General features: G+C 26.1%; 1 protein-coding gene across 2 annotated transcripts; it reads left to right on the top strand.

Annotated features, from left to right (window-relative positions):
* The first annotated feature begins 461 nt into the window (after positions 1 to 461).
* LOC100203621 (dual specificity mitogen-activated protein kinase kinase 5) lies at positions 462 to 27,520 on the top strand. Of its 2 annotated transcripts, none has more exons than XR_010643348.1 (20): positions 462 to 669; positions 5,244 to 5,301; positions 6,664 to 6,731; positions 7,043 to 7,112; positions 8,703 to 8,743; positions 10,577 to 10,638; positions 10,711 to 10,756; positions 10,841 to 10,905; positions 11,751 to 11,790; positions 12,301 to 12,513; positions 12,601 to 12,649; positions 12,780 to 12,853; positions 12,938 to 12,988; positions 17,240 to 17,311; positions 17,436 to 17,465; positions 17,579 to 17,609; positions 17,765 to 17,797; positions 20,296 to 20,357; positions 20,487 to 20,532; positions 27,303 to 27,520. XR_010643348.1 is itself a non-coding variant. In XM_065816816.1 (20 exons), the coding sequence occupies exons 1-20, from the start codon at positions 538 to 540 to the stop codon at positions 27,402 to 27,404; spliced, it is 1,341 nt and encodes a 446-aa protein (XP_065672888.1). In that variant the 5' UTR covers positions 462 to 537; the 3' UTR covers positions 27,405 to 27,520. The 2 variants fall into 2 exon arrangements, 1 of the variants encoding a protein (XP_065672888.1); XM_065816816.1 differs by having other exon boundaries at positions 17,579 to 17,605.
* Positions 27,521 to 27,720: the final 200 nt, after the last annotated feature.

Here is a 27,720-nt window from a genome sequence, read left to right as displayed (position 1 = left end):
TGTTATGATCTAAAAAGCTCAACTTGGTATCAAAAAATTACCTGAAAAGATATTTAATAAAGGGTTTAATATAACCAGCTTGGTGATAAAAAAGGGTGTCAAACCATGTTGATGAAACCAAGTACCACTTTGGTGAAATTATTGTGATTTTTAAACGATGCTTTATTGTTAATTAAAAATACTAAAGTGTTTCTAATTAACACTAAAGTACCACATATTTTTGATATTTATTGTGCTAAACTCACGCGGTTGCACTAAACACAAAGATTTAAAGACAATTTTATATCTCATAAAAAAACTTTTCTTTCATACAATAGCTGTAAAGCTATCTTTTGAGCTACCTTTTTCATCCATTAGTTTAGAATGTATACTTTAACGAAAATTTTAGTTTTTAAAAATTTTTAAATTCTTCAATGTATAATTATCATAAATCATTGTAGTTACAAAATATGAACTTGTTTAGGGAAAAAAATTTAACTAAAGAATTGTTATTTTTCATTTTCAAAAAAAAAAGAAAAACATTGCACAAATGAAGAAATGGAAGAAATGGAAAATGCTTTGCCATACTTAAATGTAGTGCAACAACCTTTAATCTTTCGTTTGGTTTCACAGCAGCAACATGTAACTGAATTCAGAGTTGAACAAAAAATCAGTTTTCACTCTCTGCTGGTTTGTTTAGATTTTATTTAATAAATTTTTATAATATACTCAGGGTGGCCACTGGTGCCTAAAAACCTGGAATACTTGAAAAAATCCTGGTATTAGATATGTTCTGGAAAAGATAAACATCACAATTTTTTTTTCTGAAATAGTTGAATAATCCATTGTTTATCATGTTTTCATTTTTTATAGAGTTTTAATTGTTTCATAGACTTATATTGCATTTGATAGCTATGCATTTTCTGGAATGCAAAAAAATATTTAAAGTCAGTATTATTAATAGGGCTGTACCAGATTTCTACTCCGACTCCTGCTCCTGCCATTTTTTCAAATGTTTTTTTGTAATGGTATCTAAACTCCATGTTTATAATGGTATCTGTATTTACATTTCTTAATTACATAAATAATTACCTAAGTCTAATTTCAAACAACAACTCAACAAAAAATTATAAAAGACACACAATTTTTTGAAGTGAAGACACATAGACTGAAGTGAAGGCACAAATGTGGTTAAATGTGCGTTCAATAGGATTAAAGTGCAGAGGGTATCGATGCAAAATGAAAGTCAATCTGAGCATGTTGAGCAGCAGATTGACGAAATTGAAGAAATTCCAGCAAAACAAGCCCAGTTGGATCATTCTTCTACATCATCATCACTACTCTGACAATGTTTTGATGAAATTGTTTAGTCTACGTCCGCTGATAGCACAGCACATGAACAACAATTACCAACACGCATTGACACTCAGCTAAGCCAGTATCTGGCAGAACTAGAAATAAAAAAACATGCTCATCCACTTCAGTGGTGGAATGACAACATGCAACGATTGCCGGCTCTGGCAGTACTCAATGATCGTTGTAGTTCACTCCTGCCACAAAATGCAGCTCCGGTACAGCCCTAATTATTTATGTCTTATTTATAAAGTAAAATATATAAATAAAATTTTGGAAATATACATAAATAATATAATGTTTAAAACAAAGAACATTTTCAAAACAGCTTCACTTAATTCTTACAGTAACAAATTAGATGATTTGATTGAAAATTGATGAAAATGATTCACAAACCAAGTGTTTTACTAAAACCTTGGTTTGAGAATCATTTTCATGATTTTTGATAAAAGGTAAAATTTTATCTTAATAAATACTGAGAAATATTTAACAACATTTAAATATTTTAACATTTGAATATTTAACAACAGCTTAACAAATATTGAGAAATCAAATTAATTAACCAACAAGAAGAAGATGAAGTTGACATGGCGTTGAAATAAATTCTGAAGTTTTTTTAATTATAAATCAAAATATAAATTGGAATTAAGAAGGAATGCAAGCAGATCATTATACTAATATTGCAAAAATTAAAAGTTTCCTATTAAAATATTCTTTAGTGATTAGTTTGATATCTTTGTCTGCAAATGAAATGATTTGAAAAGGAGAAGTATCCGTCTCGAAGTTTAAAGTTCTTGTTGAAAAATTATATTAATTAAAATGGCTTACAACTAATGATGCTAATGATTAAAATAGTTTGATGATGAACAGTTATTTAATTAAGAAAATTTAACTAAATTTAATCAACTGATTCTGTTTATAAATATCTACATGAGATGTTTTTTTCTTAAAGAATAGTATATGACCGCATTAATTATCATGACATTGTTATTGATCAGTATAGGCTTCCCAGTGATCTTTTAAAAAATGTAAGTTAGCTAGCGTTGAATGAAAACCAGGATAAAGACAGACAAAGTAAGCAGAAAACATCAAGAGGAAGAAATAATTAGAAGAACCAACCATAATATAATAACTGTATTCCGTACTCTTGGGTGCATAATACAAGAGTCTCCAGTTTTTAGAGTTTTAAGATAAAACAATTTAAAAAACAAAAACTTTAGGAGAAGACATATTCAAAGATTTTTATTACATTTTCTCTGCAACTTTTTTGATTGTAACTTAGGTTTCAATCTAGTAGAAAAACATTATTTTGAGGTACATAACACAATAACTCACTCAAATTTTTCAAAAAGTGGAAATAGAACAAAATAATTCTAACCTCTAGAATTTAATTCTAGTGTGACTTGCGTTCAAATGCGCATTTTTAAACAGCTGTTTCAATATATTTGAATAAATCTTAATATATTTACATAAGTTTTATACTATGATGAGAAATAAATGAAAACCTAAATTTTGACAAATTTAAATTTACAAGACTTTTTAAAGGTTGATGATTTTTAAAGCCTAATTTCACTGAAAGTTTTTTCAGTGAAATTCTTATCAGTAACCAATAAATATTTTTTCTGAATTTTTTTTTTAGTTTTAGTATGTTATTTTTTTGTCGATTAAAAAAAACAATTAAAAATTAATAAAGGAAGGGAGTGTCCTCAGATTGACATGGAAAAGTATATGAAAATTAATAAATGCTTCCGTGTATTAAGCACCTAAGAGTTACAAGCACAAATAAGAAAATTAAAATTAGTAGAGAGTAAGAAAATTGTAGCACATTAAAGAAAGGGAACCTAAGCAGATCCCAACTTTGTAACAAAATGTATATATGGCTTCCATCAGAGGTCAGTAATAAAGGATAATTAGGCGATGTAAAGTAGCTGACTCATAAGAATGTTCCCATTTACTCTCAAGTCCTTAATAATATGGGGAGATGGAAAAAACAGGGGGGGGGGAATTTAGTCCATATCTAATAAGAGGGGGGAGGGGGTTATGTTACAGTATAAGTACCTTTTGTAAAAAAAGTATTTATACTGTAACATAACACTGCGTGGCTTGCGGTCAAATGTGCATTTTCTAACAGCTGTTTTATAATAGTTTTAAAATATCATGACTGAAACAATTATTTTTAATTTTTAAGGCAGGTTTTTACTAATTTTTTTTTTTGATAACAAGTAAAAAGTAATAAACGGGGTGGGGTCTTAATAAGCTTTGGGTGGGTGGGAGAATTTTCCAAAAATTAATAGATGACCCCCCCCCCTTCTTTTATTAGGGGCTTGAGAGTACCAATATAGAAGTATTAACAATATTGCTTGGATTAAAGTTGATTGCCACTGCAAGTCTCAAACTCACAGTTAAGACATCACATTAAATATGATGACTTATCTGTGATAGTTTACTAGAAATTACTGGAAATAAAGGAGATTTTTGTCTGTCAAGAACAACTTTAATGCTGTTGTTAGAAAGAAATTGTTTAATAATTTTTATAAAATTCTTCCTAGGTACACTATACACAACTATAAGCGGGCTTATGAGAAGACCAGCATTCCAGATATGTCAAGATCAATAGCCCTTGCTTCACAACTCTTATATAATGCACAATAGAGTCTTTACATAACAGTCATATAGAGTATAATGATTTAATAATAATTTGTCAACTATAACAGTTGATAAATCAACAAGAACAAGATTGAAGTCTGTATTGATTGTTAGAGTGTAAGTTGTTAGACTTATGATGAGATATCTGTTGTTATATATGATGAGATAATATATATATATATAATCTATATATAGTTATATATGATGAGATAATATATATATATATAATCTATATATAGTTATATATGATGAGATGATATATATCATAATCTATATCTCATCATAACTTATATCAATCAATATAAATTATGATGAGAGAAAGTTTGTTAGTTAAAGATACAAAAGCTTTTCTAATATTAGTAAAAAGGAATAAAACCTTTTATGTCTGCCTGAATCCAGGAAAATATAAAAGAGACAATTTTTGGCAGAGACAAAAAAGGCATCAGCCTAAGGACAATCATGAAGATAATCACAAAAAGAATTCCAGTCAGTCTTTAAATACCAGTAAGAAATATAATAGGGTGAATGTGATGTGTAGGGTGAATATGATAATAGGGTGAATCTGGTGTATATTGTGAATTTAGTGATCATCCGCTGAACTACCTTAAATGAGTACAAGGAGGAACTGAGCACAAGCTAAGTTGTTAGAGGCAATCAAGACACAAATCAAAGAGTGAAGGTTAGTGGTTAAGGTTGTCTGATAAATGAGTCATAAAATTAACTGATTAAGAGATTGAGACAGACAAATGTTGAGCTTTAGAGTTTAATGATAAAGAAATTGAAATTATTAAAAAAAAAAAAAAAATTTGTTGCAAAATGTATCCAAATTTTTAAATCTGTTTTTAACAAGGTAAGCATTAAGACGGAAGAAATGCGAGACTTTCTTTGCAAAAACAAGTTCCTTTAAAAGTACAATATTAGAAGTTGAACATCAAGTAAAGATCTCGATCTTCCACTAAAAAAACTAAAAAAAGATTAATTGAATAAAAATGTTTAATATCTTTTGTATTCCTTTACAATTTGTTGAGAAATGATCAATATGTCCTTGACTAACACAAAAATTTCTTTGAAATGTTCTAATATTCTGAATTTATTTTTAGATGGCCACCCTGATTTTGTCATGCATATTTATTAACAATATTATTTGTGAGTGAAAATAAAGTCTGACACTAAATTTAAAGTCAGATTAACTTTTACATATTTGGATTAATCTTTAATTATTAACAGTTTTTATTAGCAGTTAACAGAAAGTAGTTTTTATATAGAATGTGTTAGAGGACTTTATGAAAGCATGCGGTGAAGCCAAACCAAATTCTTTTGAATGTAAGTTAATATATTTTCTCTTTTATTTTATACACCACTATAATGCTATAAAAATATTATATATATATATATATATATATATATATATATATATATATATATATATATATATATATATATATATATATATATATATATATATATATATATATATATATATATATATATACATACATATATATATATATATATATATATATACATATATATGTATATATATATACATATATATGTATATATATACATATATATGTATATATATACATATATATGTATATATATACATATATATATATATACATACATATATATACATATATATATACATATATATATACATATATATACATATATATATACATATATATATATGTATATATATATGTATATATGTATATATGTATATATATATATATATATATATATATATATATATATATATATATATATATATATAAAGAGAGAGAGAGAGAGAGAGAGAGAGAGAGAGAGAGAGAGAGAGAGAGAGAGAGAGAGAGAGAGAGAGAGAGAGAGAGAGAGAGAGAGAGAAGGGGTTGTCCATAAAATACGTCATACCATTTTTTGACATTTTTTGACCCCCTCTCTTGCCCCTTTGTAACGCATTGTAACAAATTTGTAAAAAAAATTTTTTTTGAGGCTTTTGGCTTGGTCAGATACTCTTTTAATTAAAAGAAAGTCTTCTCTAGATTTAAAACTAAAAAAAGAATTAAAAAATGTTGCGTCACAAAATCAAGACCATTCCTCCCCCTCGTAACAAATCGTCACAAAATCATATGAACATAGTTAGAGGTCGTCTTATGGACGACCCCTAGCTAAATTCTTCATATATTATTTTATTCTTTATTGTTTAGTATATATTTAAATTGTTAGTCATATGTTCAAATATTTAATATTAAATAATATGTTTAAGATCTTAAATATTTCAAACTAAAAGATTTTATATATAAAATAATTATAAAAAATTGTTAATTAAAAATAAAATCTAAGTTTTGTAAGATTATTCTTCAGTCATTTAGTAAAAATATTGTGTAAATCCCAAAGGTCTGAAATTCATGTATAACACTTAGTTCAGTTTGTGAGGGAACTTAATTTCCTAATTTTTTGGTACTAAACATTTTTAGATCAAATCTTATTAATGATGATAATACCCTTTAAATAAAAAAAAAAGTGAAATTGGGCACCCTAGTACCTCATACATTAAAATATTTTTGATTTATAAAGCACTAGGTCATTTGTAAAGTTAAATTGATAAAAATTTTTTCTCTTCTCTTTTTTTAGATTTTATGATTTATTGATTTATATGATTTTGTACTGATTAAAGTATATTTTTTAAAAATTTAGATGAAGATGAAGATGGAGATCGAATAACTGTTCGCTCTGATGAAGAGTTAAATGCTATGATTGATTGGGTAATCAAGGCACTTTTTTTTTTTTTCAAAATAAAATCTTTATTTAAAGATTTTTTTTTTGTAATATATAAAAATTGCTTTTTTTTGTTTGTTTGTTTTTGTTATCGATGTTTTTTGTATATGAGCAAAATTCATTAAAGATTGCTGTATTATAGTTACACATAACAAAAAAGAGTTTATTTGTTGTATTAAAAACATTTTTTTTTTTATGTGATAAATTATGGCATTTTGGTTTTAAAAATGATAATTAAATGATAATTAATGATAATGTATATTAAATTGCTTTTAGCTTTTTAGCTTTTAATGTTTAGAACCAACACTGTTATAAACATATGTGTGATAGTACTGATGGACTTTATTATATGACTATATATCCAAAAGGTTGATTTTTATTGGTTCAATTTTTAATAATAGTTTGTTTTATTTGTTATAAAATTTATAGTTAGAATTCTGGTTTAAATATTTATTAGTTCAATAATTACAATATATTATAATGTAAAACTGTTACAATATAATACTGTTAAGTTTAGTTCGATTGCTCTTTGAAAGCTAGTTGCAGAAATTGAAAGCTATTAGCTTTATACTTGTGCAACTCTGAACAGTTTGATGTGCCAGTTTTTTTTTAATTATTTGTAAATTTTATTGGTTGTGAATGAATTAAAGTTAATAAATTAAATTATAGTTAAAGTTAATAAATTAGAATTAGAATTTAATTCTTGGCAAATGACCATAAGAATTTAAAGAGCAGAAATATTGAAGTGAAATTTATCACTTTGATTAAATAACGTTTAAAAATTTGTTCAAGATCTTTTTTGTTTAAAAAATATTGTTTTCAATTTTTTGTTTATACAAGTATTTATTATATGACAAATGACCTCACACACAAGTTTGAATTTTTTAAAGAATGTTTTCAAAAATATATTTTTTTTAAAGATAAAGATACCCTTGTATTGCAAACTCTTAATGTGGAATATAAATAATTGCAAAACATTCTTTTTTGTGCCTCTGTATCTTTATATTTAAATAGATAGCATATATATTTGTAGTTGACAAAAGATGTTGCAAATCCTGATTTGCTGTTCTCATTGTGAATCATTTGCAATTGTCTTCTGTGGTGTAGCGATTTCTATTTGGTTTCTACAGTTTTTATTGAAATATTTTAAATTTCTATTATTTTAAAATATTTACAATTTTTTTCAAATTTTTAATTTGAACTGCATTTTCTGTGTTGCCCATTTTTTAAAGTCATTATTGTTTTTATTTCTTCTCATAACAGTTACGTTGCTGAGATTGGTGTCACCCAAAACAGTAAACTTTTGGTTTCCCCCCTCTAGACTAACAGATAAAAGGTAAAATTAAAAAAAGTCCTTTATATCTAGAAATTTCTAAAAAAAAACTCATTCAGTTTACTAGTCAACCATTTTCTTGCTTTTTATCTTTCTAATTTGCGTTCTGTTAGCTCCCAACCTAGTTTGCAGTCTTAGAGTTGAATTTGTTAAGAAATAAAATAATTCTTGTTCACTACTTGTCTAACTCTGTTCAACTTTGCGTTTAATTCTCTGTTAAAAAGCACATTTATAACTGAGTTGTTAATAGAATTAACAACTCAGTTAATTAATTTGGCTCTTACATCATTTTTAACTCAATGAGTTAGATTTCTAATGATATCAAATTTCTTAGGTTTGGCAAAATTGTTCCTAAGCAGTGGTTTTTTGTGTTCATTCAGCAATACTGGGGCCCAACTTGCCTGACTCTCCTTTATATCTTTGTTTTCATTATTTTTTTAGAAAATATTGATTGAATATTGTAACTTTTTTTAAAATTTGTTTATTATTTTCATTTGCGTTGCAATATTTAAAATTTATTTTAATTACATAATCATATTTTATTAATTTTATTTTTAATTATGTAATTATATTTAAATAGTTATTACTTTTTTTATCGTTTTTTGTTTTGTTTTGTTTGGAAAAGTGGGTAAAACAGCAACTCGAAGAAATACTTTGGGTCTTACAGTGAGATTTTTTTTAATTTTAGTTTTTCTAGTTAATTTAAATTTATATTTTTTACTTTTTTTATTGTTATAATATTGCTTTTTATTTTAGAGTGCACAACATTATAAATTCACATGATGAACGAACTTGATAACTTTTTGTTTTTCCGTTCTAGATTTGTTGGTAAAAAAAAATGTTCTGTTGTGTAGTTTGATTTATAGAGGACCCAAAAGAGAGCCCATTAAAAGTTTTTTTTTCCCAGAAAAAAAAACTCTTATTAAATTAATATTTTTTGTTTTGTTTTCATTTTGTTCTTTGGTAATTGCGTTACAAAAAATTTTTGTTTTTAGTTTTTGTGCATTTTTTAAAAAAATATAAGGAAAAGTAATTTTTGGGCAGCAACTGACCTCGTAGATTAAATTTTTTGAAATTTTCTTTTGTTTTCATTTAGTTTTATGAGAATTGCCTTACCAAAAAGTTTTTAATTTTCATACATTTTCGGAAGAAATGCACAAATCGCCTTGTGGCTTTCAGTTACCACTACAAATTTTACAAGATATCTAAAATACCTTTAAAATGAGTGCAATGGTGCCAGCAAAATAGTTGTGAAGCGCTTTTTTAACAAAATATTATAGTTTTTATTTTTAAGGCCAAGAAACTGTAAAACTTCATAAATCTAAACTGTAAATCTAATAAAATTTAGCACTTGCTTTAATTTCAAATTAATTAGATTACTTTTAAATTTAAAGTAGTTTACATATATGATTTTATTCTATCTCCAGATTCATAATATTTTATTTTATCTCCAGATTCATAATATTTTATTTTATCTCCAGATTTATAATATTTTTTTTATTATATGCTCATAATTCATTATTATAATCAATTATAATTCATGCTATATAATCAATTACAATTCTAAAAAATTGATTCCAAAGTTTATCTTTTTTTGTATTTTTCTTTTGACTCTTGAGCAGTTAACACTCCATTAATGCTTTGATTATTGATCTTTCTAAAAAAGTTTTTAATTTGAGCCCAATACATTTCTATAGGGTTGAGCTCACAATTTAGGAATGTGAAATATTTTATTAAAAAAGTGCCTCATAAATATTTTGCTGGCACTATTTAAAGACTATTTTAAGTATTTTTGGAAATTTCTAGCAGTCCCTGATAGCCACAAAGCAAACAATATCCGAAAATTTACTTTTTAGTGTATTTCTTTCAAAAATGTATAAAAAATAAAATTTTCATTTTGGCTAGACAATTCTCAGGGGATTTCAATTCAAGGCAGGTCTAACAAAAAAACAAAAAAATTTCAAATAATTTAATCATAATTATTTTTTTAAATTCAATTTTTACAGTTTTTTGGCCATAAAATAAAAACTAAAATTTTTTATGTAAAAGCCGCTTTGCTGCCAGTTTTGCAGACATTTTAGGCCTATTTTGGAGTTTTTGAGTCTATTTTGGAGATTTCTAACAATCCCTGATTGACACAAGGTAAGCAACTGCCCAAAAATTACTTTCCCTTATATATTTTTTAATATGCAAGAAAATTATAAAATTTATAAAGCAATTCCCAAAGAAAAGAAGAAAAAAAATTTAATTTTAATTAGAGTTTTTTTTTTTCTGGAAACAAAAACTTTTAATTGGATCTTTTGGATCTTTTTAACAAAAGAAAGTTTTTTTTTTTATCAACAGATCCGGAATGACCACATTTTAATTAACTAGAAAAACAAAAAATTATTAATTTTGTTCAACATGTGAAATAATGATGTTGTGTACTCTAACAATTTAAAGTTTATGATTATCTTATGAAATTACAAAATTCTCAACAAAGTGAAATTTTATTTTCAGGTTGATGTCAATACACCATTGCATACTAACACAAGTTATTCAAAAACTGCTTCCCATAGCAGGTAATTATCAATCATTTTACAAATTCTTATTATGTGTTAGAATACTTATGTTGATTATGTACCTATTTTTAGCCGAAAATGTTCTGAAGGAATTGAAACAATTCTCAGTTGTGAAAATGTAGATTTTTTCTTTTTCTTTTTAAATTGAATTAACGCTGTTCATATTGGTTGCTTAGTAACTTAAAATTTATTCTTAATTCAGATGTTAAAGCAAGATCTTCAATTCCTCCATGTCATTGGTCATGGAAATGGAGGCACAGTTCACAAGTAGGTGGATGAATGTAGATGTATTATATGGGCCATCCATAAAGTACATACGCAGGTATGGGGGAGGGTGTTAAAGACAGTGAGTACGTATGTGGTTTGCTACCTCTCCTAAACTTGATTTTAGTTTTTTATCAATATTGTGTTTTTTTTTTCTGACTGCAGTCACAATTTTTTTTTCAAATTTCTTTATAAATAAGGAGGAGAGAAAAAAAAATCAAGTAACAATTGTTCCAAAATATATTAATTTTTTTTCGCAACATAATTTGATTGGTAGCGAGATGAGAAGCAAAAAGATGTCAAATAAAAGCAAACTTTTTTTGAATTCTTTTTTTTAAATTACCATTATCAAACTGGTTTTTATCATTTTTCTTAAAATGTTAAAATATGTTGTAACAGATTTAGGATTTAAATATACATTAAGTAACATTTTAAGTTTTAATTAAGTACAGAGAAATGTTAAATAAACTAAATGTTTTTTTTGTTTTTAATGTTTTGAAATATTTATGCGTTGGGGAAAGGCTTTATTTATATCCTTATTTATAAAGGATAAAATATATTGAAAAAAAAAATCGTTTGTATGTATGGTGCGGGAGGTGGGGGGTTCTACAAAAGCGTTCAAGTTCATACAAGGGTAGAGGGAGGGTCCTAAATCAGTGGTTGTACTGTGTACATACTTTATGGATGCCCCCTTATATCAATTTTTTTTTAATTTTTGATTTAAATTTAAATTTTTAATTTAAATTTAAATTTTTAATTTTATTTTAAATTTTAAATTTTGATGATTAGTTTGCAATTTTATCTTGAGGTAATATTGTTTTCACAAATTTACTTCTTTGTTTTTTTAGAGCTTTTCACACTGTATTAAAGAAAGCTTTAGCTGTGAAGGTGTGCTTTTAAATTTTTTTTTCAAAGGGTGACATGCATTTTTTAATAAAAATAATTTTTTATTATGCACATTTTAACATGCATATAAGCATATATACAAATATCTTAATGTGAACTGGCAACAGTGTGAGCTTGTGTGTATATTAGTCAAAATTATTAAAAATGTGTTTAAGTGCAACAGAGTTATACAAACATATGTGCAAACTTTCATGAGTGGAATAAAATATTTTAAAGTGGTGACACAAACATTGGTGTAAATGCTTTTATTGTGCTTTTTACAATTGTTACCATTGTTTTTACTTTGCTTTACTTTCATTTTTTTATTTTTCATTGCAAACATTTAGCAGTGTTTGTGTTGTAGATTTACAACAATTTTTTAAAATAGCATCAATAATAATAATAATAGTATTAAGAATAATAAGGATAATAATATTAATAAAATGAAAATATTTAAGAGGTAAAAAAAAAACTTCATTATATTTAAATGATTTATTAAAATTAATACAATAGGTTATATCTTTGGATATTACTTTGGAAGTTCAACGTCAGATTCTTTCAGAAATGGATATTCTTTTCCAATGCAACTCACCTTACATTATTTCTTTCTATGGAGCTTTTTTTACAGAAAACAAAATTTCAATGTGTACAGAGTACATGGATAGGAGTTCTTTAGACAACTATGGACAAATACCTTCACATGTTTTAGGAGGGATTGTTGTAATGGTAGATGCTTTTTTAAATATTTGTTAATGAATATGTAATTTAAGTGCTTTGTTTTAAAGTATGAATATATTTTCATTCCAATGTAAGATTGTGAAGGGGCTGCAATATCTTTGGAGTCTAAAGATAATGCACAGAGGTATATAAATTGTCAGCTTCAATTTTTTTTAATTGTTAACATGTGACATTGAAATTATCTCTTATGAATTAAAATTATTAATTATGTTGTTATAGGTTACCTGTGTTGTTATAGATAGATTTTTTTTTAGATGTAAAACCCAGTAATATTTTAGTTAATTCAAAAGGTCAAGTGAAATTATGTGACTTTGGTGTCAGTATACAAGTATGTATGCTCTACTATTTTATTTAAAACAAAACTGGAAATATTTATATAATAATATAAACTTTTATTATTATTTTATATTAGTTGGTTAATTCTATTGCGAAAACATATGTTGGTACAAATGCATACATGGCAGTTAGTATTTTATTATCAAAGTAATTATCAAATTTTTATATATATTGATATAATTATGTTTTATTATGTTAGAAGAATATACCTCTTGCTGGTTTAGAAGTGATTCATTTTTTTATAAAATAAATCAAGTTATTTTAAAATAATTTAAATTAAATAAAAATAATATTTTTTATGGAATTTCAAGTTGTCATTCGATAATCATTCAGCCATATTATTTATTTAAATTTCTAGTTATCATTGAATAATCATTCAGCCATATTATTTAAATTTCAAGTTATCATTTAGTAATCATTTAGCAATACTATTTAAAAAATCCAAAAAGAAAATTATAAAAATGCTTTACAACAAGATCTAATCTCAGTTTTCACGTTAAAGAAGAACTAGTCTAACTGGTATCAAAATGCAATAGAGAAAATTTCTTTCTAAATAAAGAAAATATTTCACTTTTTTTTTAACAATGGTTCCTGATTAAATGTATAAAATACCTTAAGGCAAAGATAACACCTTTTTAAGATTTTAGATGGATATGTTTTAATAATGCTCCACTGAGCATTATTAAAACATGTCAATCTTATTTAATCAGTAGCATTAGTAAAACATGTCAATCGGTAATCTATTTATAATCTTTAACTATATTTTGAGAATAAATTACGTCTTGAGTATAGATTATAAATTAGCATGTTTTAATAATGAAAGTTTAATGTCACTTTTAAAGCTGACTAAATTAAAAGACTTGGTTTGCATACCTAAGCCTGAATTAGTTTTTGCTAATACCAATGTAATATTTTTGTGTGTAATTAACATTAGATGGTGAAAAAGTAATTACATGTCCTTATAAACGTGTAATTTTAATAATACTGTGCTGCATTGTAAATAGGTGCATTTTTTAAAAAGTTATTTTATAATCTATATTCAATTGAGGTGGTTAACTGCTTTAAAATATTTGGTGGTTGTTTGGAAGAAGCACGGATGTAATTTAACATACTTTCAGGTTTGTGTTAAGGTTGGAAACTGCAGTCATTAAGGTTTAAAATCAAGATAAATAATGATTTTTATACTGCATTGAGTAGAAATACTCAATGCAATATAAAAAGATTTTTAAAGTTAATTTTAAATATCTAAGTTTTTTTTTGTTTTTTTTTTTCAATTGAGGACCACTAACACTTTTAAACAAACCATCATCTATACACAGCCTAAAGTCACATTTGTATTAAAACTGAGAAATTTGAAAAATAAGGAAATTTCCAATCACATACCTCAGCACCATCAAATGCTCATATGGTGACAAACAAAACCGCTTAGTTTAGCAAAGCAAGTAGGCAATAAGGAGCTTTTTACTCAGTTTTTTATCAGTTTTTGAAAAAAGTTTCATTTTTTGAACCAATTTATTATCTCCTGTGTTTTACTTTATTAGTTTAAACATAAGATCTTTGTTTGATGTGTACATCTGATAAAATGTGTTAATTTTTCTGCCAGTTTGGTTCTTTGCAGGGTTAATTAAAAAAACCAAGTAGGAAGTGACCCGGGCCCCGGCCCCAGCTAAAAATGAATCTTTTTTCAAACCTGGCCCCAGCCTAATTATTGCATTTAGCAGGGGTTGATAGCTGGGGCTAAAAAAAAGTTAATAATATTTTATATATTATAGTTCTTACATTTACTATTTATTAAATACTGGCATATACTTATATATTTTTAAACTCTAATTTACTTCCAACAAGATTGCAAGCAACCACTATTAAGTTATGAATTACTTTAAAATAGAAGACAGCTTAAAATACTAGAAAATGGTTAACTATAAACTTTGAAAGTTGCAGGATTTAATAAAAATGAAAACACAAAGATGGGGAAGAGTTAAAAGGCTTTTTTGATGCAAGGACAAAAAACTGAATTAATAAAAGTTTTTATAGCATGAAGGGACAGATAAAGTAAAAAGATGGAATTTTTTAAATAAGAAGTCAAGCCAGAATGAGTTTTGGTTTATCATAATAGAGATGATAGCTCTTTTGACAATTGAACATAATAGTATTTGTAGAAAAAAGAAAGAAATGCAACCTTACAACAATGGGAGAGTGGTTCAAGCTTGGCAGATAAAGCAGGTCTAGTTATATTTACAATGTACTTTTAGTTTTTGTCTGAGAGTAAGAGGGTTGTTATTTGTCAATATAGGAATGCCAACAATATTGCAATATTTTTTTGCAGTGAATAAATGAGTTTTGTTGTCTAACAAAAGTTGTAGGTTTAAAGTCTAGAATTTAAATCCATAAGCCGCTGCAAGCCCTAGGCTGTTACAGAAGAGAGATCAGATTAAAATTGGCTGCTTGTTCTAAGCAATCAAAAAGTGAAGATTTTTTTGTCAAAACAAGAGAATAAAAATGAGTCGTTAGCAAATAGGGCCACTTTAGATGTAAAATTTCCATGAAGATTGTTATTGTAGATAAGAAACAATACAGAAGCAAAGATTAAGTGTAACTTTAAGGGTACCACAAGAACTTTGTGGTACCCTTAAAGTTACTTGAAATATAGAAGAGTGTAGGCCTTAAAGAATAACTTTAATACTGCAATTAGAAAGAAATAATTTAATAATCTAAAAACCTTTATATAAAAAAATCAATAACAGAGTGAGGACTAATTATAGGATAGTCGGAGAAGTCAAAGTGTTTTCTAGAGTTTTGAAAAATTATAACCACTTATTTAGCACTTTTTAAAAGTTTAGCAAAAATTGATGAGAGTTCTAGAGAACACTTTTTTAAGACTATGATGGAAATCTTGTCTTGAGCACTAACTGTAGAAGTGTTTAATTGAAAATTAACTTTAGTATGGGAAGCCAGAGTGATTTTGATGTTTAACAACAGGTTAATCTGTTTAAATGGCAGGAAGAGTATAGCCGTTAGATTCAAAAGTCAAGTTAGAGTAAGATTTCTTTGCAGTTGGAGTAAGATTTCTTTTTGGGGAGAAATAAAAAGATCAGACCCGTGAATTAGAGATTAAATCTTAGACTTACTTTAATTAATGACACTATTGAAGACTAACCAAAAGTCTCTAAAACCTAACATCTGAGATAAAATACAAGATTTAGTAAACTGAGAATAACAGAGCCTAATATCAGACAGGACCTTTTTACACAGGTTTCTTGGAATAATGAAAGGACATTTGTTTTTAAGAGAGATGTTCTTGTAAAAAAGATGAAAAAATTGATAACTGTTTAATAAAGCAACTGCTCAAGATAGTGAAAAATCTTAGACAGATTAGAAAAAAATGTTGAGTCTAACAACATTTGTTAGAACAGATTTAAGTGATTTAGATATTAGTATGGAGATAGGTAGCTTCAGGCAAAAATGGTAGTGGTAGAAGTAAGAAAACTTGAAGAGAGTGCCTCATATATTGTATGAATGAGCTTTAAGTTAAGAAATAATAATGCTCTAGATTGTTTATATTAGAGAAACAGCATAAAAGAGGAAGACTAATTAGCCTAGGAAGCCTGATGATCATGATCATAATCATGATGATTGTAATGATAATTATGATGATCATCTTGATCATAATGATATTTATATATGCATATGTATACAAAATATAACATGAATTTTGAATAAAAAAAACTTTAGGATGTATAAATGTTTATGCAGCCCCGGTCACAAACCTGTTTCCATTAAAATATAGCCCTGGTCATGGCTATATTTTATCAAACCTGGCCACTTATCAATCCTGGTCACTTACTAAAACTAAGAGAGTTATTTAAAAAGTTATGTTTATGGTCAGTGTAATAAAACAGTTGGAAAATTCATTTATATGGGTTTTGTTACATGGTTTTAAAGAATAATTTTTCCTTTCTTATTGATTTTATTATTGGATCACCTTTTATATAATTAGCTGTGGTGGCATTTGTCAGCAATTTATTGTATTTATCTTTAGATAAATAATATAAGTTTGATGTCTTATGTAAGGGTATGTATAATTTGACCTTTGAATAAAGGAAATAGAGGAAGTTCGAAATACACATACATTTATGCGAATAAGACTTGCAATAAGATCAAAATGAATAAAAAAGAAATCGAAAAAAAATTTGGATTTTTAAGTTTTTATTTTTGAGTTTTTTTAATACTAATGCTGAATGCTTGTCGAACATCATGAAACTTGAAGTTCCATGAATTTATATATATAATTTATCTTCATTAATACCTGGTTCCATTTATTTTTTAAATGAGTTATTATATTTTTAAAAGCATGTCTTTTTCAACAATTGATTTTTAGCCAGAAAGAATCATGGGTGATGAGTATGGAATACATTCAGATGTGTGGAGTTTAGGCCTGTCTCTTATTGAGGTATAACAAATGTATAATGTAATATTTTTTTTTGTTTTTTTGTTTGAATGTGTTGCAAACTTCAATATTGTACTTATTAATAGGTTTCAATAGAAATTATCCAATAGATAATCTTTTTTTATAGATGTCTACTGGAATGTTTCCATACCCTTTGGTAAGTAGATTTGGGTCATTTGACAAGTAGATTTAAAATGTATTTTGTATAATCTGTAGTTTTCACCAAAGTTTCTTTATCAAAATATGTCAGACATCTATGTTATGTTTTAGACTGATTCACAGCACTGCATAGTACCAGTGAGTAAGACAATTTGATTTTTATCATTTTCAGTTGAGGTTGATGCTTTTTATGCGATTTTATTTAACAAGCATAACTTTAGATGTAATTGGGTTTAAGGGAAATATTACCAAAATGATTTTTAACTAATTTTTACTGTGTATATTTTTATTTTATAGCCTATTGAGTTGCTTCAGTATATTGTTAATGAGGTTAAAATATTTCTTTTTTTTCTGAGAGTTTAGATTTAGTTAAATTTGTTCTCTCTTTTTTTTTTACTCACACACAGATATATATATATATATATATATATATATATATATATATATATATATATATATATATATATATATATATATATATATATATATATATATATATATATATATATATATATATATAAAGCACACGCTACTGACCAAAGTTATTTAAATGTCTAAGGCATTTTAAAAAGTACTTCAATTAAATTTGATTTTATTCTTAATTTTTACAATGAAAATTAAGATAATATAAAAGATTTTTGATTGTTTAAATAAAAAAATTCTGAAAAATATCATAAAGTTAAAAAATTGTTCAAGTTGGTTGGAGTTGGACTTTTATTTACATAAGCATATGGTTTAGGTAATCATTCATAAATCATGTTATCATAAAATGTTTATGTGTATATTATATAAAATAAACATTAAACCATTTTTATATATTGTATTTCAAGAAACTCAGTTATGCTATTGTTTTAGAGTGAATTTTAATAGTTGGTCTTGCCCTTTAATAATTTTTTAATTTTAACAAAAATTTTTAAACGAAAAGTGTTTAGATAACAAGAAATATGATATTTTATTACAAAAGTAATGACCTTAATCACTCAAGCGTGCAACTATTGCAAAGATAACAACCATAATCACTCAAGCGTGCACAGTAAAAAGATATAAACTAGCAATTCATTCAACAAACGCCAAGAAGCGATGTTTACCAAACAACTTGTTTACAAACTGGGGCGCCTCTAGCATCCTAGAAATATATAAAACAGGAGGAGATAAAAGTTATATAGTGGTGCTCGACATAGTACACCTTACATAGTGGTGCTTGACAACAATCAGTCAGAGGGAAGAGAGTTGGAGTCATAGGGGAGTTGCATAGTGGCGCTCTATGAACAATTATATTTTACTTATGTATATGTGTTGATAATAATATATTCAAGAAGGATATCAAGTTTAGACTATAGTATATTATATATATTTAAATAAAAGTTACCGTGTAACACTTGTAAATTCGTATTGTGACAAGAAAAATATTGTGCCAAATTTTGATAAATGTTCTCCAGAATTTTGATAAATGTTCTCCTTACTTTTGATAAATGTTCTCTTGAATTTTGATTAATGTTCTCCAGAACTTTGATAAATGTTCTCCAGAACTTTGATAAATGTTTTCCAGAATTTTGATAAATGTTCTCTAGAATTTTGATAAATGTTCTCCAGAATTCTATTCATAAATCTCTAAACTATTTAACAAGTGCTTATTTGAATCTTGTTTTTGAAAAATGGCATCTGTGGTTCCAATTTTTAAAAACTCTGGAAAAAACTATAGTATGTTTATAATGGATTAATTATAGGTTATTATATAGTTAAAGGTTTTTTTTATGTCTAATAATATATTCATTGAGTTTTTAATTTACAAACCTTTAATATCTCATCTTGAGTTTAACTCTCTCACAATTAATACAAATTTTGATCTGATCTACTACTGACTTTATAGCAGAAAACCTTTTTAACAGCTTTGTTGTGCATTAGATAGAAGCAGTAAGGCAAGGGCTATTGCTCTTTCTTTTAAAAACTTTCAATAAAGTTTGGGATGCAGGACTTCTCCATAAGCTAGCTTTATATGACGTACCTGGTAAAAGTTTTTCAAATTGATGAATCATTCCTTTCTAACCACAGTATTAAAATTGCCCTTAATGGATAGAACTCTCTATTAACATTATCTCCTTTAATTTTATATCTTTCATGTTTTTCAGTTTTTATAATCAACTGCTTTCTTGCTCTTTAACTATCTTTGTTTTCTGTTAATCAAGTCCTTAATTAGTGGTTGCTTAATTAGTGGTTGCTGAAAGTGTGGTTAATTGAAAATTATTGGGTCAGTGACGAATTACATCTGGCATCAAATATATAAAAGTTACAATCATTAGTAATAAAAACAAATTATTAAATGCTTCGAAATTAGCCCCATAGTTTGATTAGTTCTCAAGAAATACAAGTATCTGTGGCAACAGTAAAGAAGCAATTTATTGAAGCAGGGTTTGGGGTTGTGTTAAATGTGGAGTTGCTTTACTTGACAGTATTAACTTTCATTTGTTGGGTCCAAAAAATTTTAAAAATTATCGTGTTGAATGCCAAGAGTACGTGAAACGGTTGTTACTGCTAGCTTAATAGTATTATAGCATATGTTTCAGCCATTTTTTGTTTTTAGTTTCTCTTTTTATAGTAAATAAAACGTTGATAACTTTGAAAAGTATGATTATTTAAATAATTGTGGACATTAGTGTGTAATATATATATATATATATATATATATATATATATATATATATATATATATATTTATATATATATATATATATATATATATATATATATATATATACACACACACGTGTATACATATATATATATATATATATATGAAATATATATAATATATATTTATTTATTTATAGCAACCCCCGAGTCTTTCAGCTAAGCTATTTGGCGACACTCTCAGAGAATTTGTGGAGAGTTGGTTAGTATGTTAAAAAAAAAAATGTTTCTATTTGTTTTTTTTGTTTTTTGTTTCGTTATTTTATATATTTTATGTTATCATTTCTGTTTCACTATTCAACTATTATTTTTTTAAATTAAATTTCTTTAGTCTGAAAAAGAACCCTAAAGAGCGGCCAACTCCTTTGGAACTCTCTGTAGGTTTTACTTTTTTTTAACATGACAACTGATTGTTTGTTTAAAAAGATAAAATCTTTTTAAACAAACATATTTTCCACTAAACTTTTTCATAAAAATAAAAACAATCAAAATCATTGAAAAACCCCCATTTCATGTTGATTCCGTAAATAATAACAAAGCATTTTTGTTTTATTTAATTTTTTTTTTTTGTTTTATATGAAATACTAGGATTAATGTTATTGTTTATCTGATAAAGTTGCATGTTGCGTTTGTTACTACTAGACAATTCCTAAGAAAAAAAACTTGTAGCATCATTTCCCTTTTATTAAAGAAAATAACTTTTACAAGTATTCTGAGTATGAAATTAATTCCATTTCAAGTTTTAAGCTTAAATTAAGAAAATTATCGGAGGTTTTTCCATAACTGTGAATTTTCCTTTGTGTTATCTATTCTTGCCACCTGAAAACTAGTTTCCATTATACTATGGACTATCTTAAGTAAACATGAAAAAAACCATCTTTTATTGATTCTAATTTTAAGTGATTCTTCAATAACTGTATTTTTGTATGAGTACAATATTTCTCAGAAGCCCATTTCTAAATCATTATAGTATATATTTCTGCCCTTAAAGTCATTTCTATTGCCTATCTTCTTGGTAAATGGCCATTTATATAAACTGTTTACTTTTTTCAAACATGACCTTCTCAGTTATAGAATAAGTGCTAAAAATTACAACAACCTATAGTAGTATCATGTGTATTATATTTATTTATATTTAAAAAAAAGAACAAAAGAAAAAATTCAATAATTGAGAGGTACAGTTACATTGAAATAAAAAGGTAATAAAGCAGGTATAGAGATAAGTAAACAGGTATAGAAGTTATATTGAGGTATGAATGTAAAAAAGTATGGAGTTTGGCTTTAGGTTGAAAATAATCATGTTTAAATGAATAATTGAATTAGTCATGATGCCCTTGGACCAGGTGAGGCTCTTTAGATGTTTTGAAGACAACTTACCCAGAAGAAGGAAAACCAATTTAGTTGTGGGTAGGCACAGAACGAGCTTTTAAAACTTTGATAGTAATTCGTCTAGTAGTAGTAGGTAATATTAAAATAAAAACTCTTAGTTTTGATCAGCAAAACACATTATTGCCCGACCCTTTTCTTTTTGAAGTTATTTCATTTTTGGTCCCATAACTTTTACTGATAATATATTATTTACTATCTGTTTGTCCTCTAAGTGTTATTAAAGGGAGACAGTGGAGGGAACTCCTCAGTGAGGTACTACATGTGATTGCCTAAAGATTTCAGAGCAGCATTGGCAATAGGTATGGCAATAGCTTTATACTCTAATAATGAATTAACATTTAAATTGTTAATAGGAGCTTAAGATAAAGATGCCACCATTAAATATTACAAAATGCAACAAAGTTAATAATCATTTGTAGCTTAGTAAGTTGTTGTCAAGCAAAAACTGTTCCTTTAGGTATATACTGATTTTCTTGTTCAACATTACAAGTTTTATATAGTATAACAATTTTGATATCCACCTTGCATTATGCAAATCGCCTAATCTATTAAATCCAAAGAAAACCACATTTTGCCCATTACTTAGATGCAACAATATTAATTGAAATTTTAATTTGTTGCTTTTTGGCAATAAGATTTTGCTTATTTATAATAATTTGGCAAATCAGATGCTCAAAGTTTTTCTTAAATCTAAAAACCGAACAATGTAGCCATTATTTTATAGCTTATAATACTGATGTTAGTTTTAAATATTTTGTTATTATATATTATTATAATATAAAATATTATGTTAGTTTTATATATTAAATAATAATAAAAAATTTATTTTATTAAAAGTAAGCTATTTATTTTATTAAAAGTAATATATTTTCAGATTTTCTGCATGAATAATATAAGAAAAGAAGGACATTAATTAATATAATACTCCAATTAATATTCTAGTAGCTTCAAACTGATAATTACAAGTTACTCCGGATTATAAACAAATTTTAAAAAGTTGTATCAAGCAGTCATCAACAAATAAACTGTTTTAGACCCCTATCTCCCCCCTCATCACAACATCGTAGTTCTTTAGTAACAAGTTCCGTATGAGTCGTCACAAAGCCACTAACTTCTCCCCCTCCCTATGGCGTTACATAATTTATGGAGGATCCCCAATCTTGAAACTTCAATTAAAATCTGCTACCACTAAACATTATCAGGTTTAATCAAAGCACATAAGGGTGGGTGAATTACCCTAATATATATCTATCATGTTAGATTTCATTGTGTCTCCAATGGTAACTATACAACATGTATATCTATTATTATCATCTCTATAAGCATAAAAATAAATATTTTTTTCAACAGAAAAAAAATATAGTTTTTCTTTAATTAGAAGAAACACAATATTATTCCAAAATAAATTAAGTTAATGTCACAAAAAGTTCATATTTAAATTAAATTAAAATAGTTCTGCATTATAGGTTTTAATTTAATTTTTTTTATTTTTCTGTCTCCTAGTTTTACTGCAGCAAAGAACAGTTTTACTATTTTTTTTATTGTTAAATTGCTTATTTATGGTTTCATATTTGTTGTATATAAGTATTTGACAAGAAGTAAATCACAGGTTAATCTACTTATAAATTGACTATGAAAACAATAATAGACTAACTTGGACCATTCCTTAATTTTTTCATCATTTACAATAGCACTTTGGTGTTCACAATATATTTTAAAGTTTACACAGCAAGTAGAAGGTTGTTTAATTTACTAACTACTACATAATACTAACTACTAAGTAACTACTACATAATACTAACTACTAAGTAACTACTACATAGTACTAACTACTAAATTTACTACTACTTGTTTAATTTTTTTATAATTCTTTGACAATTTCATAAGTGCTTTAAAGTAAAAAATTCCTCCATAGTGCATGTCTATGGATTTAGTATACCATTCTATAATTTATAACAAACCATTAAATTTTTGAAAACTTCATGAAGTGGATGTAAAAAATAGTTCAAAATTATGAGATTACTTGAAGACAAATGTACAATTTATATTTAGACATAATTATTTTTTTTATAGTCAGTTATTAAGGTGCTCCAAGACAAAAAGACCTAATGATTTTATCACAGACCACTATGGAAGAGCATTAAGCTGGGAAGTTCATGTCTTCTTCCTTGCTAAAGTTGCTTATCTGACTAGGCATTCAAACTCAAATTTCTTGGTTCTGAGCTAGAACTCTTATCACTGCACCACATCTGCAAAAAATTCCTCCTTTTCCACATGTCTACGCATTTAAAATACCCTTTTATAATTGATAACAAACTATGTGTTGTAAATGGGTTTTTTATGTTCATGTTGAATATTTGAAAATATTTTCATTTTACTTGTAAAAAAAATTTATCTGTATTAGTTATCCATTAAGTTATCTATTAACTTTCACTTAACTCCATGAATTAATTTTGCTTACATTAAGGACATCCAAGAATTATTATATATGTCTAAAATTATATTTCCAGTAATCCCATAATTCAAAATATGAAAAATGGTTTGCTAATGTTGTAGTTCTTTTTTTTTTTAATGATGATTATGATGAATTTAAAATGAGACCTGACAATTGAGATTCAAAAGACGCAATTTGCTTTTTGTTAGTATTTTGATTCCCGATAATTTTATTTTTTTATCAAATTTAAAAGTTTTATTTTTTTCAAATAATTTCTACCTTGTTTTTCCCCACTATCAAGCTTTTTAATGTATCTTTTTTTTTTCAATGATATTTTTTTTGTACAGCAAAAAATAGTTATTTACAAATTATTCTTCATATTTTAGATATCAGTGTTTTTCAAACTATTTTTGTTTTCAACCCCTTTTTACACTTAAAAAATTCAAAGAATGAGATATGTGTAGAAAACATCTAAGAGGGAAGAGGAGGTGAAAATCATTTACATTCAGAGGGAGTTTGTCTTTAATTGCACTGAAACACTCATAATTTTGATTGATAGAAGATTTATTTTTAGTATGAATAAAAATTAATTACTTATCTTTGGTACATCTTTAAGAAAAATGTTCTATGAAGACATATGTTCCGACATATGTCTTCATAGAACATTTGAGTTTTGAGTCTTCATTTGATTAATTGAGTTTATTAAATATGTTTAATACGATTGGTGAGCATGTTTATTAGAAACAAAAATTGGATTTTGTTTCTAATAAAAATTGATTTACTTCATTTATCAACCCTATTAGTCATTTTGAAGCTCATTCATTTGACATCTACCTCACTTCTGTATGTAGTAAAAGCTGTTAATAATCCGCCTCCATATCCTTACATGATTTGTAAACGACTATTAAGTGCATGGCGTTTTATCAAATTTATAATGTGTATGGCTGATATATCTTAGATCTTATAAATTATATATAAAGATCACCAGATCTTATATATATATAAATAATATATAAGATCTGGTGATATTTTTTTATCTACTAGCACTTCTCGATAAATGATATAATGGGTAAACATGATATGTCCGTTTGTAATAGATTTAACATACATCAATACAGTTATTCCCGTCCAATCTTTTTTCTTTGTATTTCCTTTTTCTGTTTTATAACTTTTTATTGGCCGACAAAACCTTAATTTATATTAAAGGCGTAGCTGCATCAAACATAAAGAGGTAATTGAGCTAAATTTGTAATATCTGTCGATTCAACCAGCTGAATTGCATATTTCAAGATTTCTTTAATTCTCTGTATAAGTTGCTGAAACTGATGACAGCTAATATCTGAAATCCTTCTAGTTTCTGCAAGAGTATCCGCTTGAAAATTGTCGATTTTACACCGACCTTTTTTATACTTATTCCCTACTTCATTTTTTAGTGAGCGCTAGACTAACTATATACATATAGAAAACTATACGTATTGTTTACCGTTTAAAGTTACGGAAAAAAGATTACTAATATTATTAACTTTAAAAAAATTTAAACGCTTCAGTAACCGTTGCGCGATTCACTATTTATCAATGAATCCGATCTAAGTACCTGTTTAAATAATATTTAGAATACCCGCTTGAAATGTGTCGATTAATTACAATCGCAATAATAAGTTTAAAAACGTGAAAATATGTGTAATAAAGGACTTACCATGACACTGTCTAATACGGGTCATAATAAGTCCATTCCGCACTATATCTATGTATATTCTTTATATGGTTGTTTTGTTTCAATAATTTTTAGTAAGTAGTAGAAATTAATAAATCTTTAAAAGTTATTGTTTTAAAATAAACAAAAGACTTGATAAAAATTGATAAAATGGCATATAAAATGCTATAGGTTAAATTTAAAGAGATAATGACGCAATTAAATTTTCAAAAGTAAAACTTGGTATAGTTTTTGATAATTACATAATTTGAAGTTTACATATGTTAGACGTAGACTTTCGTCCACATAGATAAAATACGAATCATTACGCATTGTGGTTTCAAATATATATATATATATATATATATATATATATATATATATATATATATATATATATATATATATATATATTTACGAAATAAATAATATTAAAGAGATAACTTTCTTACTTATAGGAAAGTTGATTTTACATTTAAACCTTTATTTTTTTCAAAATTATTTAACGGGGTGAGTGTCTTTATAAGCTGTAAATGGTTTGAAAAAAAGTTATGGTATGAAACTAAAGAAAAAAATTAATAAACCCGTCGCCGTTTTTTTTTTTTTTTTAAATAGTTATACAACTCTATAAAAAGAAGTTATTAAGCATTAACATTATTCGTTATTGTTACTCAAAACAATAATTTTAAAGATTTTTAATTTCTACTACTTACTAAAAATTATTGAAATAAAACAACCATATAAAGAATAAGCATAGATATAGTGTGGAATGGGCTTATTATGACCCGTATTGTACGGCGTCATGGTAAGTCCATTATTACACATATTTTCACGTTTTTAAACTTATTATTGCAATTGTAGTTAATCGACACATTTCAAGCGGGTATTCTAAATATTGTTTAAACGGGTACTGATATTGGATTCATTGATAAATGCGATTCGCGCAACAGCTACTGAAGTGTTTAAAATTTTTTAAAGTTAATTATATTAGAAATCTTTTTTTCCATAACTTTAAAAGGTAAACAATATGTGCAGATTTCTATATGTATATAGTTGATGTTCTACCGCTCATTAAAAATACTGAAATAGGGAATAAGTATAAAAAAGTCAATGTGAAAGCGACTTGCTAAAACCCGTATTTTACGTTTACGGACAGTGAGTTACTTAATATTTTTCAAAGGGTCTGGTGAATATTTTCGTATTGGAAAAAAACGTTGAATCGATTTAGCGATTTAATCGATTTTACCTGTCTATGGATAAGATTATAAAAGTTTCAAATTGGAAGAAAATCAAAAATTATTAAAAATGATTAATTTCTCTAAACAGGGGTTTTTGAGTAAACGTTTTTTGCAAGTATACTCACCATATAAAAGAGTACAAAAAAACTTTTGTGGTATTTTAAAAATATTTTTAAATAAGTGAGCCTGACTTGTTTATTTTTTTTTTTAATTAGAATCAGATTTAAAACTAATTGATAACAGATTTGACACTTACTTTTTATTGATTACAAATATACATAAAATCAAAATTTTTAAAATACTAGATTTTTTGTCATTTTAATGGGCGTGGGCTCCATTAAATTTAATTTACAGATTCAAATTCCGTTATATTTTTCATAACTTTTTTTTTAGCAATATCGTTATATTCTTCAAAATGACACTGAAAATTTGAATGCGCTTGTCGCTGATTTTGTAAATGGTTTTAAACAAAAGCTTCCTAGTGAAATTTTGTAGATATATTTTGATTTGTTTTTAAAATAGTTTTTATGGTTTTTGTTATAGTTTGCTGTATTTATTTATTTTAATGTTATATTGTTCTTAAAATTAATGTCTAGAAAAGTGGATCTTAATTTTTTTTTTTGCGGTATACTTTTAATATTTTCAAAATGTTGCGGCTCACAAGAAATACCGAGTGACCAGCAACTGCGTAGCGCAACTTTTTAAGGCCCCAGCAACTAATTTTGGATATCTGTGGCACTGCTTGTTTTTTTTTGAGACAGCTACATATAAAAACAAGCGCACTCTGGTCTAAAAGTCAAAGGTATCGAAT

The sequence above is a fragment of the Hydra vulgaris genome, chromosome 13 (assembly GCF_038396675.1).
Source record: "Hydra vulgaris chromosome 13, alternate assembly HydraT2T_AEP".
Classification (NCBI taxonomy): Eukaryota; Metazoa; Cnidaria; class Hydrozoa; order Anthoathecata; family Hydridae; genus Hydra; species Hydra vulgaris.
The sequence above is the reverse complement of the archived record's forward strand: the minus strand, read 5'-3'. Positions and strand labels throughout refer to the sequence as shown.

Bases quoted from the DNA above. Each gene is read 5' to 3' on its own strand.
- LOC100203621 (XM_065816816.1), top strand. From the start codon at position 538: ATGGAAGAAATGGAAAATGCTTTGCCATACTTAAATGTAGTGCAACAA. The intron at 6,732-7,042 runs GTAATCAAGGCA...TTTAATGTTTAG, and splicing joins TAAATGCTATGATTGATTGG to AACCAACACTGTTATAAACA. The intron at 12,650-12,779 runs GTATATAAATTG...ATTTTTTTTTAG, and splicing joins TCTAAAGATAATGCACAGAG to ATGTAAAACCCAGTAATATT.